This window comes from Gopherus evgoodei, chromosome 3, assembly GCF_007399415.2.
Source record: "Gopherus evgoodei ecotype Sinaloan lineage chromosome 3, rGopEvg1_v1.p, whole genome shotgun sequence".
NCBI classification, from domain to species: domain Eukaryota; kingdom Metazoa; phylum Chordata; order Testudines; family Testudinidae; genus Gopherus; species Gopherus evgoodei.
The window spans coordinates 182,107,309-182,125,116 of record NC_044324.1 but is presented as its reverse complement, the minus strand read 5'-3'; the positions used below and the strand labels follow the sequence as shown (position 1 = coordinate 182,125,116).

The window sequence follows — 17,808 nt, the reverse complement described above, 5'->3', positions numbered from 1 at the left end:
ATTTTGTACAAAGCATAAATTTCAATAACCAATACATCCTTTAAACATAGAACAAAAATAGTACAAAAGTTAAAGTAAGGTAATGTTTAAAATGTAGCTTTTCTTAGTTTGTATAACACTCATGGTTTTATGGCTAAGGTATGATAATCTTCTGAGATGATTTGCTTGTTCTTGGGAGACAGAAAGCAGAAACCTCCCACAATTTCTTTAGCCAGCCTGAAATTTTTATAACATAATTAACTTACAAAAATATCTGTGGTATGTTTATTTTCAAGCATTCTGGCTATAATACATTTGTAGTTGTATCTTAACTTTCGGTAAAGACGCAGACAAACTTATAATAACCTAAGCAAAAATAGTTTTATTAATATAATTTTGCATCAATGTTGAGGTCTCTCCCTCACATCTACGAAGTCCCTGTAAATTCTTCATTTTTTTAAAAATAGATTTAGTGGCTTTCTAGAGTTTCTTGTATAAAATATGTTTTGTTGTCCTTGTGCTAAGGGCAAATTTCGGCATACTTATCGTAGTTGGCTGTATAGACAGTTTTTTCCTCAGTTCTGCTCAGTTTAATTGAGAAGTTGGGACATCAGTCCTCCAGTTTCATCCAATCAACCAGGAGCGTGATGGTGGTTTTTACACTAATGCTTTTGAACTGCATTAGTTGATACTTTATTCTCAGCAAGCATCAAGTAGTGTGTTGAATATCAGTATGTTGCTGCAGCATTATTTCAGCTGTCGTCTTTTTTCAATTTATTTTCATTTTCTGAAAATTGGTGAAGTCCTCTTTGTTTAACACTTTTCTGGACTTCTGGATGGGATTTTCAGCAATTTGGCAGTATTCTGTTTTTTATTTTCATGTGTAGAATCAGTAGCATTAAACAAGAATACATTTCCTTAAATAGATGTTTGTAATAATTATTGAGTGACTTCTCATTTTCAACCAATCAACTAATGTCAGTGTTGATTCTTTTAACTCTTTCCATAATTTTCTTTCTTTACTAGTGAGTTGAAATCTATCTGGAGGAGTGTATCTAGGGAGAAGTAGCCTCTTTTAAAATGTCTTATTTGTACTCCATTGAAGGCTGTTATGTTGACATAAGTGGTTATGACTATCTTAACGAGTTCGGGTTTGAGCCTTTATGCCATAAAAACAGCCAAATCTTTCATTATTCTTCGTCAGATTTTTGTGTGTCAAGGACAAAAATACTGTTCCTAAACTAAGCTGATATTGAAAAGCTGCTGGAAAACCTTGAACAGGGACTTAAATGATCAGTCTAGCTACATTTTGATAACTGTGATGACCGTGAAAAAAATCTTACGTGCAGGATCATCAGACTCATCAATATTCTATCTTTCCCATTCAGTAGATGAAGTTTCAGTCAATGGCACATTTGGGCTTGATGAATCAGAAGAAACAGATATTCTGCTCTTTAAGATGAGCATGGCCCTTTCTCACTTGCTACTTAAACAATTCTTGACAGTTTTTGCATTATAGTGTGAAAGGGTTACCTGGTTTTATTGCTTTGATTTATTTGATCCTACCATTTCTTTCATCTTCATTCATGTCGAGTCAGATAAATTTATGTGCCAATGAAGGAATCATTAACAGTTGTTTTAGCATATTGATTAGAAGCTTTCACACATACTACACTTAAAATGAGAAATGACCACGTAATAAATTACCCTGTTGAGACTGAAGATTGATGAACTCGATACCTTTTTACAGAGGAGCGGTATCACCTCTAAATCAAGATTGGGTTCCATTTTTTTTTAATTTGGGAAGATTCATTCTTTGATTTGCATGAAAAACACATTGTATCTTCCCCAAACTTCAAGCTCAGAGTCTGAGTAAAGACTGAATTTTCAGAAGTATTTCAAACTAAATCATTTACTTTGAGTTAAAATTAAATGGGACTTTAAAACATTTTTTAGTGTTTGACTTTTCTTCATATCTGTTTTGCTAACAAATGGTTGTTTTATCATCATTCACACTTTCTATACAGTTAACAGTTTATTGCCAGCATTCCTTGAATGCATTTAATAAAAATAGATTGTAATTAAGCAAAGTTCTAACAATTGTATTTTCTTGTCTTTCCCATCACATTCACAATTTTCCACTGCTAAAAGTGGCCACCATTTTCCATAATTTAGTGTGGGACTGAAGCTACCTATTGGGTATGAAATTACTCATGGCCTCAATAAAGATGGCCACTACTTTATTTGTTGAAGAGATGTCCCCAGAAGGAGAAGTGGTACTTAACCAGTGGGTTGGTTATTTGCTAGACAGCAATATAATGCTACGAATCGGGAATCTTGGATTCTATTCCCACATGGGAGGGGATAATGGTCTTCTGGTTAGAGTAGTGGGTGGACTGGGAGTAAGGAATGCTGGGTTCTGTTTCTAATTCTGAGAGGTGCATTGGCTTTGTGGTTAGAACCATGATTACTGATAGGGTAGCAAAGCACTTAGATTTGGCAAATGCTTTTTGAGGGGCAGAATCAATGAGGCTGTGTATATTAAAGACAGGAAGTGAGAGGTGCAGCACAGAATCAACAGGCCAGGAGGAAGAGGCACTAAGGTGGCTTTAAAGCCAGGAGGGGGTCGCATGTAAGTTATAATAGCCTGTCTTTGGCTGCCCATGGGCAGTAGTGCTGCCCTGAATCTCTGCAGTGCTACATGTTTCAGCCCCACTTTTGATGTACTCCTCCCACACACAGCCATATTATCCCTGGCATGCCCCTATGCAGGGACTTCAAAGGGGATCTTTGGAAGATGGCCCGCAGATGTCTTCAGTCCCTGCATCAAGATGAATATTCCCTGGATGGAACTGGATCTTTTTGGAGGCTCTTTATGCTGGGCTAGAGGGCAAGGAAACAGCCTAAAGTGGCAAGAGCCGTGGAAAGACTCTCACCCTGGTGTCTATCCTAGCTCTGCTTGAGATGATCTTGTGCGACCTCTCAGTTATTTTATATGTGAAAGTCATGGATGATATTTTGCCACCTCATAATATAGGGATATGAGATGTTGCTCAATAATAAACTCTTTGGAGTGAAAGGAATAGATGAGATTTGAACTCATGGTCTCCTGGCTCCCAGCTCTGTGCACCTTTCACAAGGCTGAATAATAATTTGATGGAGAGCTTTTTCTGACCCTTCCATCCCCCAGAAAACTGGGAATCTACTTCACCTGTAGTCCAGTATATTTAAGTGCTTGCTTGCTTGCTATGTGAAAGTGAGGCTGCCCCTAGTCAAAATTGCCACCTCTTGGGTCTTTTTTGTTTCTGGTGGGACTGAAGCCACAAACTATCCACAGGAAAAGGGTCCTTCCCTGTGGTCTACAGTTGGGAAACTGTGAGGAGAAGGTGTATACCATAACTTTGGCTCAATTGGGGAGCAGTGATTAGCATTCCCAGGGGAGAGAAATTTGGAGCCCCAGTTCTGAGATCTCTCCAGTCTTGTTAAAGTTTTGTACCTCTGACTATGAGTATGTCTGCATAGCCTGCAGAAGTGAGCTTCCCAGCCCTGGCTACCCCAAGTCATTACTTCAAAGCACTGTATATGCAGCTATTTTTAGAGCTCTAGCGTGAGCCCTGCTAGTTCAGGTCTGTTGGCCCAGGCTGTGAGACATACATGAGGAACACTTTTCCTGCCCAGTTGAGCAAATCCAGCACTTGACAAGATCTCCTAACCTGCTTTCCAGCTATTGTATTGGAGTTGGAAACATAGAGAAGGGCCTTCTTTGTCCCCTCTCTCTCCGCCCCGCCTTTCTTCACACAATCAGTCCTCTCCTCACTACGCCTGATGTCTCCCCCTTCCCCCACTGCAAACATTCCCACTCCTGCCATAGTCCCATGCCATTGGGGAAGTCCAGGCATCTTTATCACCCTTTGGCCTTGCCCCCCTTAAAAATATAAACACAACATCTCTCCTACATTTGCTGTATTAAAAATATGGGAAATTCCTTAAACAGAAACTTTGTTTAAAAGGGCTTGAAGTTACTGGTCCGTTCAACTCAGGCTCTAAAATTCAAGAAAATACCTAGTCATGGGATACATCTTTACCATACCTTAATGTCTACACAGCATCTGTCCACTGACAGGAACAAACTCCATATTTTCATAAGGAGTATTTTGTCTCCAACATATGAGAAACTATACTATGTACAACACATTACTTTCACTTATAAGGTAACATTAATTACAGTCTCATGCACTCTTCCCCCATAAACACTTAACACACCACACTTAACACACCTGTGCCCTTTCTGTCAACTCTAAATATTTGCTGAGGGCGCAATTTAAGGTTTTGCATTATGCTGTGAGGGAGATTAATATATTGTATATACATTTCCTTATCTTTTGGATGCAGAAAAAACTTCATTGTGAATATCCAGTCTGTTGTTAATGGGCATTAAGATATGGTTAAGAAGTGTCCTGTAACTTAGTATTACCCTGAGTTTAAGTGTTTGAGTTTGGATGATGTCAAGCTTAAATAAAAACATTGTTTAAAATGATTGTGTATATGTGTGTATATACACACACACACACACACACACACACCTTTTTTAACACTTAATGACCGTTTAGTTCACTCAATAACCAATCCTTTCTCTCTAATCACAAATGACTAATTCCATTCTTTTTCTTTAGGCTTCTAGACACTTCTTAACTTTCCGTAGTAGGCATGACAAATTTCGATATTCTCACAGCTTCCCTTTGAACATTTTAGAATAGTTAAAGTTTTCATTCACAGTCTGAAATTGCAACCTAATTCTTTTAGTAACAAAAAGCTTTTAAATATGTTATGCCCATGTAAGTACTTCAAAGTAACATGAGTTTAAAAAAACTCCTCACCAAATGGAAAAACCTGATAAAACCTGGGTGATGGGAATGACACAAATAACCTCTCGGTTTTCCCCTGAGGAGATAAAACCTGTTTTGTACAACTTGTCAATTAGACATTGCAACAGAATGTCAATATGATGTTCTAAAACTCTGGCTTTCTGAAACTTCATTTGCAAATCAGCTGGCTCACTAACTTTTCAGAACTAGAGGGCTTGGTTTATAGTTAGGAAGAAGTTTGGGGTGACTTCAGCTCACAGATTTCAGTGTGTAAATTCCACATGAAAAGTTTAGGGATAATTTAATATTCAGTCTAATACATTGAATCCAATGCATGAATAACTGCATGTTTAGTAGAATGATAATACCAAAGAACTGTTTGAGTTTTCATATTTCCTATTTACATATAATATCCTCTGAAAAAAGGAACTTGTTTTATTTTTTTTGTAATGTCCTCATTAAGTGATACTCAGTTTCCCCCTTTATCTTTTTTGCAGTTTGTAAACCTTATTAAATATTAGAATAGATTTCATAATATCTATTTACTATTTTCTAATGTTATTTTTCCCAAATAGGTGGAGAACGAACCTGTGGCGTACATGAGTTAATCTGCATTAGAAAAGGTACACAATTTTTTAAAATGAATGTTTAGTTTAATTTTAAGGGTAATTTTTGGAAACAAAGAAATATTTTAAACTGGATATTTATGCTATACTTTCAAATTGCTGTACTATTACTTCCATTTAGATTGTATGCAGTGTTGTTGTAACTATGTCAGTCCCAGGATATTAGAGTATGGCTACACTTGCAGTGCTTTGAAGTGCAAGTGTGGTCACAGCGCCAGCGCTGGGAGAGAGCTCTCCCAGCGTTGCACGTACTCCACATCCTCTACAGGTGTAGCTTGCAGCGCTGCGGTACTGATTACACTGAGGCTTTACAGCGCTGTATCTTGCAGCGCTCAGGGGTGTGTTTTTTTCACACCCCTGAGCGTGAAAGCTGCAGCGCTGTAAAGCGCCAGTGTAGCCATGGCCTTAGAGAGACAAGGTGGGTGAGGTAATACTTTTTATCGGACCAACTTCTGATGGTGAGAGAGACAAGTTTTGGAGCTTACACAGAGCTCTTCTTCAGGTCTGGGAAACAGAGGATTTGGCTACACTTGCAGCTTTATTGCTCTGGGAGTTAAAGCTGTCTTCATATAGCTGTGTGGGGAAAGCGCTGCAGTGTGGCCACACTGACAGCTACCAGCGCTGCAGTGTGGTCGCATTTGCAGTGGTGTTTGGAGTGGTACATTATGGGCAGTTATCCCAGCGTTCAAGTGGCTGCAACGTGCTTTTCAAAAGAGGGGAGTGGGGTGAAGTGTGACAGGGAGCATGGGGGAGAGAGAGAGAGAGTGGATTTTTGGAGCCGACATTGTGTCAGCTCCCTGACTTGCAAATTCCGACCACTTCCCCCACCGCTCTCTCATTCACTTTTAAATGCAAATAGCCTTCAGACCAGATAAGCAGCTGCTCCAGCGCCCCCCACCCTCCGTGCTGTTTCTCTTCTCAAGCAAACACTAGCTATGGACATTCCCTGTCTGCCTCTGCTCGAGCAAACAATTGCTGTGTTTGTTTTTTAGATAAGCAGCTCTGGGAGCCCCGAGTTCACAACAAAACAAAGAGAGTTCTTTAGTTAAAAGCATTATGGGAAGGTTCCGGAGGTCAGTTACAGCGTAGTAAGATTAATCACTGTTTACACTGGCACTCCAGTGCTGCAGCACCAGCGCTGTTTTCTTTAATTCCTCTCATCCATGTGGAGTACAACCAGCGCTGTAGCCAGGGAGCTACAGAGCTGTATGTGCCTTGCCAGTGTGGACGGGGAGTAAGTTACAGCGCTGTAAAGCCACCACCAGTGCTGTAACTCTCAAGTGTAGCCAAGCCCTTAGGCTATGTCTACGCTACAGACCTTAGAGCATCACAGCTGTACTGCTGCAGCTGCGCCACTGTAAGGTGTCCTGTGTAGATGCTCTATGCTGACAGGAGAGAGCTCTCCCAGTGGCATAATGAATCCACCCTCAACAAGCGGTGGTAATTATGTTGGTGGGAGAAGCTTTCCTATTGACATAGTAGTGTCTACACCGGCGCTTCTGTCACATAAATTTATGTCACTCAGGCGTGTGTGTGTGTGTAGTTCTCCCCTCCCCTCCACCCCTATGCCCCAACCAACAAAAGTTTTACTGACAAAAGTGCTAGTGTTGACATAGCCTTAGGCTATGGCTATACTAGAGAGCATTCAGCGGTGCTGCTGCACTGATGTAGCTGCACTGCTGGGAGCTATCTTGTGTAGCTGCTCTAAGATGACGGGAGAGCTTTCTCATTGACTTAATCCACCCTTAACGAACAGCAGCATCTATATCGGTGGGAGATGTTCTCCCACTAACATAATGCTGACCACACTGGTGCTTCTGTTGGTGAAGCTTATGTTGCTCAGGGAGGTGGTTTATTCACATCCCTGAGCAATGTAACAGGGCCCCCTGGCTCCTGCCTCTGCTCTGGTCCACAAAGCGCTCAGAGACCTTTGTGCTGGTCAAACTTCTTGAGTAGTCTGATTACAATGTGGGTTCCCACCCCTTCATACCATATACAGCTCTACTCCAACCATCCTAGGGAGCCCCCAGCTCCAGCAACAAGCAGGAAAGAACAAAATCACTCCTCCTGCTGCTATTCCCTTTTCCCCCCTTATACTTCCTTCCTGTACCTATTTATAGCCTCTGCTTAATGGCTTAATTAGCCTTCCAGCTCTACTTCCCCAACCAATTAGGCACAACTCTGTTTAACCAGCTGTATTCTGCATTGTTTGAGTGGAGCTGCCATGACCAGAGTGCAGGCCCAGCAATTCTTGCCTAGCACTCTGTTACAAGCGACATAAGTTATACCAACATTAGTGGTAGTGTAGACATAGCCTTTCTCAGAGTGTCACAGCTAAACATGGAACAGATTGTTTAGCATAAGTAGTTAACACACATTTCAAGGGACCATTCAAGGTGAAGGGGCCTTTTAACACCCCTCCAGTCATAGGAAGAAAGGCAAGGGTCGGGGGAGATAGCTGGGACTAGTTTTAATGGGTTGTTGTAATAAGCCACAAATCCAGTGTCTCTCTTCAGTCCATGATTTTTGGTATGTAGCAAAGTTATAAATTTAAACTCCCAGGCTCATCTTTTGAAAGTGTTATACAGGTTTCCTTTGAGGGTGAGGACTGATAGGTCAATGTAGTAAGTCTTTAGCTGCGTGTGTGTTCTCTCTGTATGCTGCACTGGCTCTGGCCAGATAGCCCATACAGAAGACTCTGATCAAACTTCTCAGTCAGACCACAAGACTTGGCTTAGTAGTGAAGGCACCTGGCCAGGTTTATTGTCAACAAAGCATGGTCCTACTTCTCTGGATTAGTGTTAACAGTTATACCAGCACATGCATGCCTGTTGCACTAGATGCAATTCAGTGAATGGTGGACTTTCCATTCCCTTCTTGACTGGCCAAAGACAGATCCTCTGTGACCCTTCTTTTATACACCAATACAAATAAGTTATATATTGTCCCTTGATGTATTGAGGTGGTTAGTTACCACCCTTTACCTTGTACATATTGGTTCCATCATCACGCTGTCATTGTAATCTTATTTTTAAGAGAGGGTTAGTGTATCCTGGTATCATCTTCAGGGAATGTTTTTACACTATAACCCTGAATTGGGGTGTTCTGGTACTGTCACAAAAGACCAGCACAAAACCCTCCCCCCAAAAAAACCCAACAAAGTCTAGTCAGTGTGTTTTTAAAAAGTTAAAAAACCCCACAAAAGCTGTTTTTTACTGGTACAAAAAACCCCACCAACAAAGATCGCAAAACAAAACACCCCAAAAAAACCCTAAACTTAAAAACCCTCCTAAAAGCTAAAGCAATTCAAAAATCAACAGCGAACCTCAAACGGCCTGGGCCCAAAACAAAACTCCCATCCATCCTTCCCCTTCTTCTTCTTCTTACCTTACATCCAGGCGTGGCCGGCCTCGGGTAAACCGTGTGTAAGTATAAAAGTGGGTTAGGGCTTGGGACACTAACACTTTCTTCCTTCCTCTAAGTAACATAAAAAGCACCCATCAATCTCTGCTGTTATTTTATTATTTTATTAATAAAGCTTTAAAACTTAAACACTTAATGTGTTTCATCTCCTCCCTAAAAATCCTGTGCCTTCAGCCTAATCACCTGACGCCTCAGGCAGATTGGTAACAAAAATCTGTCACAGTACCACCCTTCTGGAATGTATTTGTGTGAGTGGCCTGTGCCTAGCACTTCTTAGGAATGTGTGTGTTTTTTGCAATGTCAGCCCAGTTCTTGTTGAAAGTAGGCATCTTTTGTAACAGAGCCTGACTTCTACCCACAACCTGAGTCTTGTTAACTTTGCTTTATGTCTACAAGGTTTGATGCTATTTTAGTTCGGACCTCAGGCCTTGTACCAGGCCTCTTATACCAGGCCTCATGTTTCAGGCTCTCTCTTTCTACTACTGTCCAATATTGAATGATTGCTTTATGAAAAGTGTTCACCAACAGGTGATGTGGTGTTTTTGTCTTTTATCATTTTCATGTGTGAGTTCATCTGAGAGCGTAGTGATTGTCTGGTTTCACCAACACAGTTGCTGTTGGAGCATTTAATGCACTGGATGAGGTATACCATATGTTGTGATAAGCATGTGTAGGACCCATAGATTTTGAAAAATGTATTGTGGTGAGTGAAAGATGAGTGTTGATCATTGTAGCAGTGGAGATTAAGGATGTATATATCGTTTAAACAGTTAACTGTTTAAATGATTAAAATAAGATTTAACTGGTTAACTGATTAAAGGGAGAGGGACTTGGGCTGCTTTGGGCTGTGGCTGGGGTCAGGGTCTGGGTCTGCCCTGGACAGCGGGCTGACCTGGCCTGCGGGGCTGGGGCCAGGGTCAGCTGGCCCAGGGCTGCTGGCCCGGGTTTGGGGCTGCTCCAGCCAGCCCGGGGCTGAGGGTTAATGGTTAGGGTGAGTTAATGGTAAGACTAATGCTTACCGGTTAACCATTTAATATTTTACATCCCTAGTGGAGATACGTCTGCAGGTTTTGTATCTGTTGTTCTGGCAGGGTCTGGTGCCACTTTGAGTTGGTTTGTCTTGGTCTGTGGGCAGCTTCTTTCTGATGCTGAACTTGGAGAGGTTGGGCGATTCTTCAAAGGACAGAAGTGGTGTTCAGGAAGGGAGATTTCAGGATGGAGTCACCATTGAGGAGAAGTTGTATTTGTTTGATGCTACCCTGTATGGGTTCCAGTGTTGGGTGTTAGGGATGTTCTGGACAGTATTTGGTCCTGCCGTGAGTGCAGGGGACTGGACTTGATGACCTCTCAAGGTCCCTTCCAGTCCTAGAATCTATGAATCTATGACAACTAGGGGTATGCGATCAGAGTGGGTTTTATTTCTGTATTGAAATAGGTTGCCTCTTCCATTTAGTTTAATAGTCACTGGAGGTTGTGGTTGTATTTTGGCTCTTGCGTGCACTGTGCTGGCGATCTTAGTCTAGTTCTTAATCTGGTGTCCTTATGACAATATTTATTGGTACTATTTTTTTTAGTTTCATGCTTGCAACTTCTTTTATTTATATAGTGCACGCATCTGAAATTCTCTAAGTGCGTGAACATTTTTTCTGTTTGAAACAAAGCCCTAAAAACAACAAAGCTGGGAAAACTGAAGGTCCTGGCACAGTCAAGGAATTATGATGTGATTGGAATAACAGAGACTTGGTGGGATAACTCACATGACTGGAGTACTGTCATGGATGAGTACAAACTGTTCAGGAAGGACAGGCAGGGCAGAAAAGGTGGGGGAGTTTCATTACATGTAAGAGAGCAGTATGACTGCTCAGAGGTCCAGTATGAAACTGCAGAAAAACCTGAGAGTCTTTGGATTAAATTTAGAAGTGTGAGCAACAAGGGTGATGTCGTGGTGGGAATCTGTTGTAGACCACCAGACCAGTGGGATAAGGTGGACGAGGCTTTCTTCCGGCAACTAACAGAAGTTACTAGATCACAGGCCCTGGTTCTCATGGGAGATTTCAATCACCCCGATATCTACTGGGAGAGCAACACAGCAGTGCACAGACAATCCAGGACGTTTTTGGAAAGTGTAGGGGACAATTTCCTGGTGCAAGTGCTGGAGGAACCAACTAGAGGCAGAGCTCTTCTTGACCTTCTGCTCATAAACAGGGAAGAAATAGTAGGGGAAGCAAAAGTGGATGGGAACCTCGGAGGCAGTGACCATGAGATGGTCGAGTTCGGGATCCTGACACAAGGAAGAAAGGAGAGCAGCAAAATATGGACCCTGGGCTTCAGAAAAGCAGACTTTGACTCCTTCAGGGAATTGATGGACAGGATCCCCTAGGAGAATAACATGAGGGGGAAAGGAGTCTAGGAAAGCTGGCTGTATTTTAAAGAATCCTTATTGAGGTTACAGGAACAAACCATCCCGATGTGTAGAAAGAATAGTAAATATGGCAGGTGACCAGCTTGGCTTAACAGTAAAATCCTTGCTGATCTTAAACACAAAAAAGAAGTGTACAAGAAATGGAAGATTGGACAAATGGCTGGGGAGGAGTCTAAAAATATTGCTCAGGCAATCAGGAGTGAAATCAGGAAGGCCAAATTGGACCTGGAGTTGCAGCTTGCAAGGGATGTTAAGAGTAACAAGAAGTGTTTCTACAGGTAAGTTAGCAACAAGAAGTAGTTCAGGGAAAGTGTGGTCCCCTTACTGAATGGGGAAGGCAACCTAGTGACAGAGGATGTGGAAAAAACTAATTTACTCAATGCTTTTTTTGCCTCTGTCTTCATGAACAAAGTCATCTCCCAGACTACTGCACTGGGCAGCACAGTATGGGGAGGAGGTGACCAGCCCTCTATGGAGAAAGAAGTGGTTCAAGACTATTTAGGAAAGCTGGATGAGCACAAGTCCATGGGGATGGATGCACTGCAACCGAGGGTGCTAAAGGAGTTAGTGAATGTGATTGCAGAGCCATTGGCCATTAGCTTTGAAAACTCATGACGATCGGGCGAACTCCCGGATGACTGGTAAAAGGCTAATGTAGTGCCCATCTTTAAAACAGGGAAGGAGGAGAATCTGCGGAACTACAGGCCAGTCAGCCTCATCTCAATCCCTGGAAAAATCATGGAGCAAGTCCTCAAGGAATCAATTTTGAAGCACCTTGAGAAGAGAAAAGTGATCAGGAAAAGTCAGCATGGATTCACCAAGGGCAAGTCATGTCCGACTAACCTAATTGCCTTCTATGATAACTGGTTCTGTGGATGAGGAGAAAGCAGTGGATGTGTTATTCCTTGACTTTAGCAAAGCTTTTGATAGTCTCCCACAGTATTCTTGTCAGCAAGTTAAAGAAGTATGGGCTGGATGAATGGAGTATAAGGTGGATAGAAAGCTGGCTAGATCATCAGACTCAACAGGAGGTGATCAATGGCTCCGTGTCTAGCTGGCAGCCGGTATCAAGCGGAGTGCCCCAAGGGTCGGTCCTGTGGCTGTTTTTGTTCAATATCTTCATTAATGATCTGGAGGATGGCGTTGATTGCGCCCTCAGCAAGTTTGCAGATGACAGTAAACTGGGAGGAGTGGTAGATACGCTGGAGGGTAGGAATAGGTTACAGAGGGAGCTAGACAAATTAGAGGATTGGGCCAAAAGAAATCTGATGAGATTCAACAAGGACAAGTGCAGAGTCCTGCACTTAGGACGGAAGAACTCCATACACTGCTACAGACTAGGGACCGAGTGGCTAGGCAGCAGTTCTGCAGAAAAGGACTTAGAGGTTACAGTGAACGAGAAGCTAGATATGAGTCAACAGTGTGCCCTTGTTGCCAAGAAGGCTGATGGCATTTTGGGCTGTATAAGTAGGAGCATTGCCCACAGATCGAGGGACGTGATCATTCCCCTCTATTCAACATTGGTGAGGCCTCATCTGGAGTAGTGTCCAGTTTTGGGCACCACACTACAAGGATGTGGAAAAATTGGAAACAGTCCAGCAGAGGGCAACAAAAATGATTAGGAGGCTGGAGCACATGATTTATGAGGAGAGGCTGAGGGAACTGGGATTGTTTAGTCTGCAGAAGAGAAGAATGAGGGGGGATTTGATAGCTGCTTTCAGCTACCTGAAGAGGGGTTCCAAAGAGGATGGATCTAGACTGTTCTCAGTGGTACCAGATGACAGAACAAAGAGCAATAGTCTCAAGTTGCAGTGGAGGAGGTTTAGGTTGGATATTAGGAAAAACTTTTTCACTAGGAGGGTAGTGAAGCACTGGAATGGGTTACCTGGGGAGAAGGTGGAATCTCCTTCCTTAGAGGTTTTTATGGTCAAGCTTGACAAAACCCTGACTGGGATTGTTTAGTTGGGGGCTATGTCCTGCTTTGAACAGGAGGTTGGACTAGATGACCTCTTGAAGTCCCTTCCAACTCTGATATTCTATGATAACCTCTGTGCAAGACATTATGCTGCCTTCATTACCTTGACATAACCATTCAAGCCACAGAGAAACATTATAATTTAATAAATTTTCAAAATCTCCAAAGTTTATTGAAAATAGCATTTCATAATGAAAGCTCTCAACTTGAATGAAGATTTAATACCTCATGACCTACTAGAGCTTGAAAAAATGCTGCATACCACTGGAAAGTGAGAACTCTTACTCTGGTGGTACAAAAATATCTGGTTTTTACCTCTTTTAGTTTGTGAGCTATTGAATCTTGCAAGTCATTGGTCCAAAGTTGAATGTTGCCCATCATGTGTCTCAGACAAATGTGGTTTTGGCAGGAAATGTTGTCTTTGGGGAGGAGCATGTGATTCCCCCCCACCCCCAGTGTGTAAAGTTGTACTTGTTTTAAAAAGAGAGATCTTTGTATCCAGTTTCAGAGTAGCACCGAATTAGTCTGTATCTGCAAAAAGAACAGGAGTAATAAATTTGTTAGTCTCTAAGGTGCCACAAGTACTCCTGATCTTTGTATCAAAACTGTTTGAAAGCTGCTTAGAGGTTTGGAATGTTAATTCCTGGTGGTGATGGATTAGGGTTCAGAGGGCAGGTTAAGCACTCATATGTACATGACTGCTGTTTATCACATGGTGATGCAAATTTATGTGGCTATCAAAGATATCTACACCAAATACAGGAGGCACATATATATACAGCGTGTACACACATTTATCACGGTACACTATTAAAAATATGCAAATATTAGGATAGCATGTTTTGTAATGATATTGCAGGTTAGATGTTCTCCGGTTAAACATGGTTAACAGTCTTTTGGCACAGTGGGCACCCAGATTTTCTATTAACTTCAGAGACCATGTTTCAAAATATAGTACTTGATTTGGTACTGTTTTTCTCTGAATTTGCCTTTTTAGTTGCAATTTCATTTATCCATAAATGTTTACTTATTTCTATAGCTAGAGCGGACATTCAGGGGCGCTGTTTGCCACTACTTACTATTATTTCCCCTTAACCTGAACTGGCCCAGTCTTTTATTGTCCTTGGGTATATGTGCACTAGTTTCTGCACAGTCTTAGATAGATAAGAACATAAGAACAGCCATACTGGTTCAGACCAGTGGTCCATCTAGCCCAGTGTCCTGTCTCTGAGAATATATAGTGCCAGATACTTCAGGGGGAAAGAACAGAACAAGGCAGTTTCAAGTGATCTATCCTGTTGTCCAGTTCCAGCTTCCGGCAATTGGAGATTTAGGGATGTCTGAAACATGGGGTTGCATCTTTGATCATGTTGAGTCATAGCCATTGATGTACCTATCCTCCATGAACTTAATTATTTTTTAATCCAGTTATACTTTTGGACTTCACAACATCCCCAGCAATGAGTTTCACATGTTGACTGAGGGCTGGTCTAAACTGGGGTGGGAGATCGATGTAAGATACGCAACGGTATTCGCGTAGCTGAAGTTGAAGTATCTTAGTTCGACTTACCTGGCTGTCCTCTCAGCGGCAAGTCGCCCGCTGCGGCTCCCCTGTCGACTCTGCTTACTCCTCCTGCCAAGGTGGAGTACGGGTGTCGATTTGGGGATTGATTTATCACATCTAGATGAGACACGATAAATCGATCCCCGATAGATTGATTAGTACCTGCGGATCTGGCAAGTAGTGTAGACATGACCTGAGTGTTGTGTGAAAAAATACTTCCTCTTATTTGTTTTAAACATGCTGTCTTTTAGTTTCACTGGATGACAGATGTACAACTTGGAGAGCTTTCTGACTAGCCCTAGAGAGTCACCACAAAGAATAGCTGTTCTCCATCATCCTACAGAACTCTGCTGCATGGCATCTTTCTCTGTGCCACTATAGAGGGAATTTTATTGGCAGAGACAGGCTGGTGGAGAAGCAGGACGAGCATGCCCAGTTGACCCTCCACTATGTGAATTCACTGAATAAAACTGGAGAAAAGAGTTGTGGGTTGGAAATTCTTGTATGATATAGTGATAAGTACCTTAGATGGACAGACAGAATGCCATTTCAGTCCTCTGATTACATTAGTAGTCACTGAGCAGCCATGCTGGTGTTCTGCAATCTATGAATGTATATCAGAAACTTGTCTCCCCAGTACCCAGTAGAAAGCCTCAGTGCAGAGGTCAGGTTTTACCCCTTTATCATTATACTTCTTGGAATGGAAATATTTGCAGATGCTTATAATTTAGTGTGTGTGTGTGTGTGTGTGTGTGTGTGTGTGTGTGTGTGTGTACACATACATACACACACACCTTTTTCTTCCTGTGAATGCAGTTGATATTTCTGAGGATATGCGGGGAACTGATATTAAAAGGAACCTGTTATGTTGCTTTGCTTTACATCCAGCACATAAGAAATAAAGCAGAAATGCTAGAAATAAATGGAGATATATAGTAAAATACCATCTGTGTTTCTTTAAGAACTTGATCCAATACCATTGAATTTGATAGTAGTCTTTCCTCTGACTTTAATAGAAATTGGATCAGGGCCTTAAAAATCTGTATGCATGTTTGTGTGAAAATATTTTATCCACTGGTCTGATAAATTATATCTACGATTATTATAACTGAGAGATGAAAGAAAAAAATTCTCTGTTTTTAGATTGTTTGCTTTATGTGTTTCTCAACATTTTGAGAATAGTCAGTTTCATAATCTTTCATGGGTTATCAGTCAGTTTCCCCTTTTGTTTGGGTGAGTCTTTCATGCAGCAACAGATGAGAAACAAACGTTTTTGAACATAATGAAACCTGATTGTGAAACTTGACTAAGGGCAAGTTGGTATGTGGACTGAGGGCAAGTACGTTAAGGTCTTAATTAACTTATTGTTTAAAAATCATCTTGATTTCAAGTTGATGTATAATTTAATAGATGATAAATTTGTGTGGATGAAATCAAACTTATTCTGAGAATTTTAACTGATTTTGCTTAATAGAAAATGTGAATAATTAGAATACAATAAAATACCATTTATTCAGGCTTTCATTATCTGTCTCTCTGGATGACAGGGCTTGGGCTGTCAGCCCCGCCGCCCCCGGGGAGCTAACAGCAGAGTCCAACCCATTCTCCTGATTATCTAAATTTTTGATCTGACGTGATCCTGTGCCCAGTTAGATCAGATAATCAGAATTCTGCTGTACTTTTCCCTGTTTCAGGGTAACTTACACTAAAAATTGAAATAAAAGTGGTTTATTGCTATAAAATGACTATAAAATAGGGTTTTCTTTAAAAATATATAAATTATTTTTATTTTTAAAAGTGTATGGAAATGCCAAAGGTAATATCAGTTATTTTTACTGAGGAAGTATGTGTTCCGTTAGTTACTAGGCTTCACAATTTAGAGGTGATTTTAGGCCCCCCAACTGTGTGACGATTGTAAAACAGAAGTAACCAGTCAGCTTTCTACTATATTTATCTGGCTAGGAGATTGTGAATTCTCCTTTTGGATGCAGACCTTGCTACTGATACCCATACTTTTGTTACCTCCCTATTATGCAATTGCAGGTCACTTTTCAATGGGGTATACCTCAAAACAGTCTGGAGACTGAAGCTAGTGGAGAATGCTGTGGCTTGCTTGTTGAATGGGACATTTAGCAGGGAGCATATGACGTCAGTGTCCTGGGATCTATATTGGCTGTCTTTTGATCTCTGGGTGGAGTTTGAGGTGTTATGTGTGGCTTTACAGGTCATATTTGTCTTGGGACTGGCCTATTTGGTGGATTGTTTCTTTCCCTAAGTCATACTACCAAACTGCAGACAGCAGGAGTTCCTGAACTGGGCTTCTCTCATTATAAAAGAAAGAGGGCATCTGACAGTGCATTCTCTGTGAGGGCTCCAGACTCTTGAACTTGATCCAAAATAGCCTAGATACTGTAAAGAACATCTGTTTGATAGAATGTTTGGAAACAGCTAAGAGTATGCTTCCCATAACAATAAAGGGTGAGAAGGAGTTTTTGTACGTGTCTGGCTGGCTGAGTTCTAGTTGGAATGATTATTCCAGTGCTACTGGGATTCAGCTATATTGTGTAAATAATGGTGTTAGGGCACCTAGTACCTTGGATAGGTGTCTTGTCTTTTAAAATCTAGATATATAAATATAAGTGTGTACTCATGTTTAAAAATAAAATTAAAACGAAAAATCTTTCGCCGACCCGCCATTGGAGCAGTTGACCAGACCAAACAAGACTCAGTGACAGTCTTGCAGAAATAATTCATCAAGCTGTTACAAAAGCCTCATTTTCATTTTGCTTTAGATATCAGATTTTCTTGAATGGTTTTGTGTGGTGAATCTGCTTGACTAACAGCTGCCTTTTTCCAAAGCAATAATACACTTGTCTTGTTTATGGAGTGTCCTGCGAGCCATATGTGTCAGTTTGCAAACAGATTTATGATCTTTAGCTCTGAACTAGTATGAA

At 41.3% G+C, this 17,808-nt stretch overlaps 1 protein-coding gene across 2 annotated transcripts in view; it reads left to right on the top strand.

The window, feature by feature from the left end:
- SYT14 (synaptotagmin 14) overlaps positions 1-17,808 on the top strand; it is a 175,288-nt gene that overhangs the window by 10,186 nt on the left and 147,294 nt on the right. For both annotated transcript variants that reach the window (XM_030557605.1, XM_030557606.1), the window contains exon 2: positions 5,420-5,467. In XM_030557605.1, the coding sequence (XP_030413465.1) occupies positions 5,420-5,467 (48 nt within the window). The remainder of the gene's footprint in view (positions 1-5,419; positions 5,468-17,808) is intronic.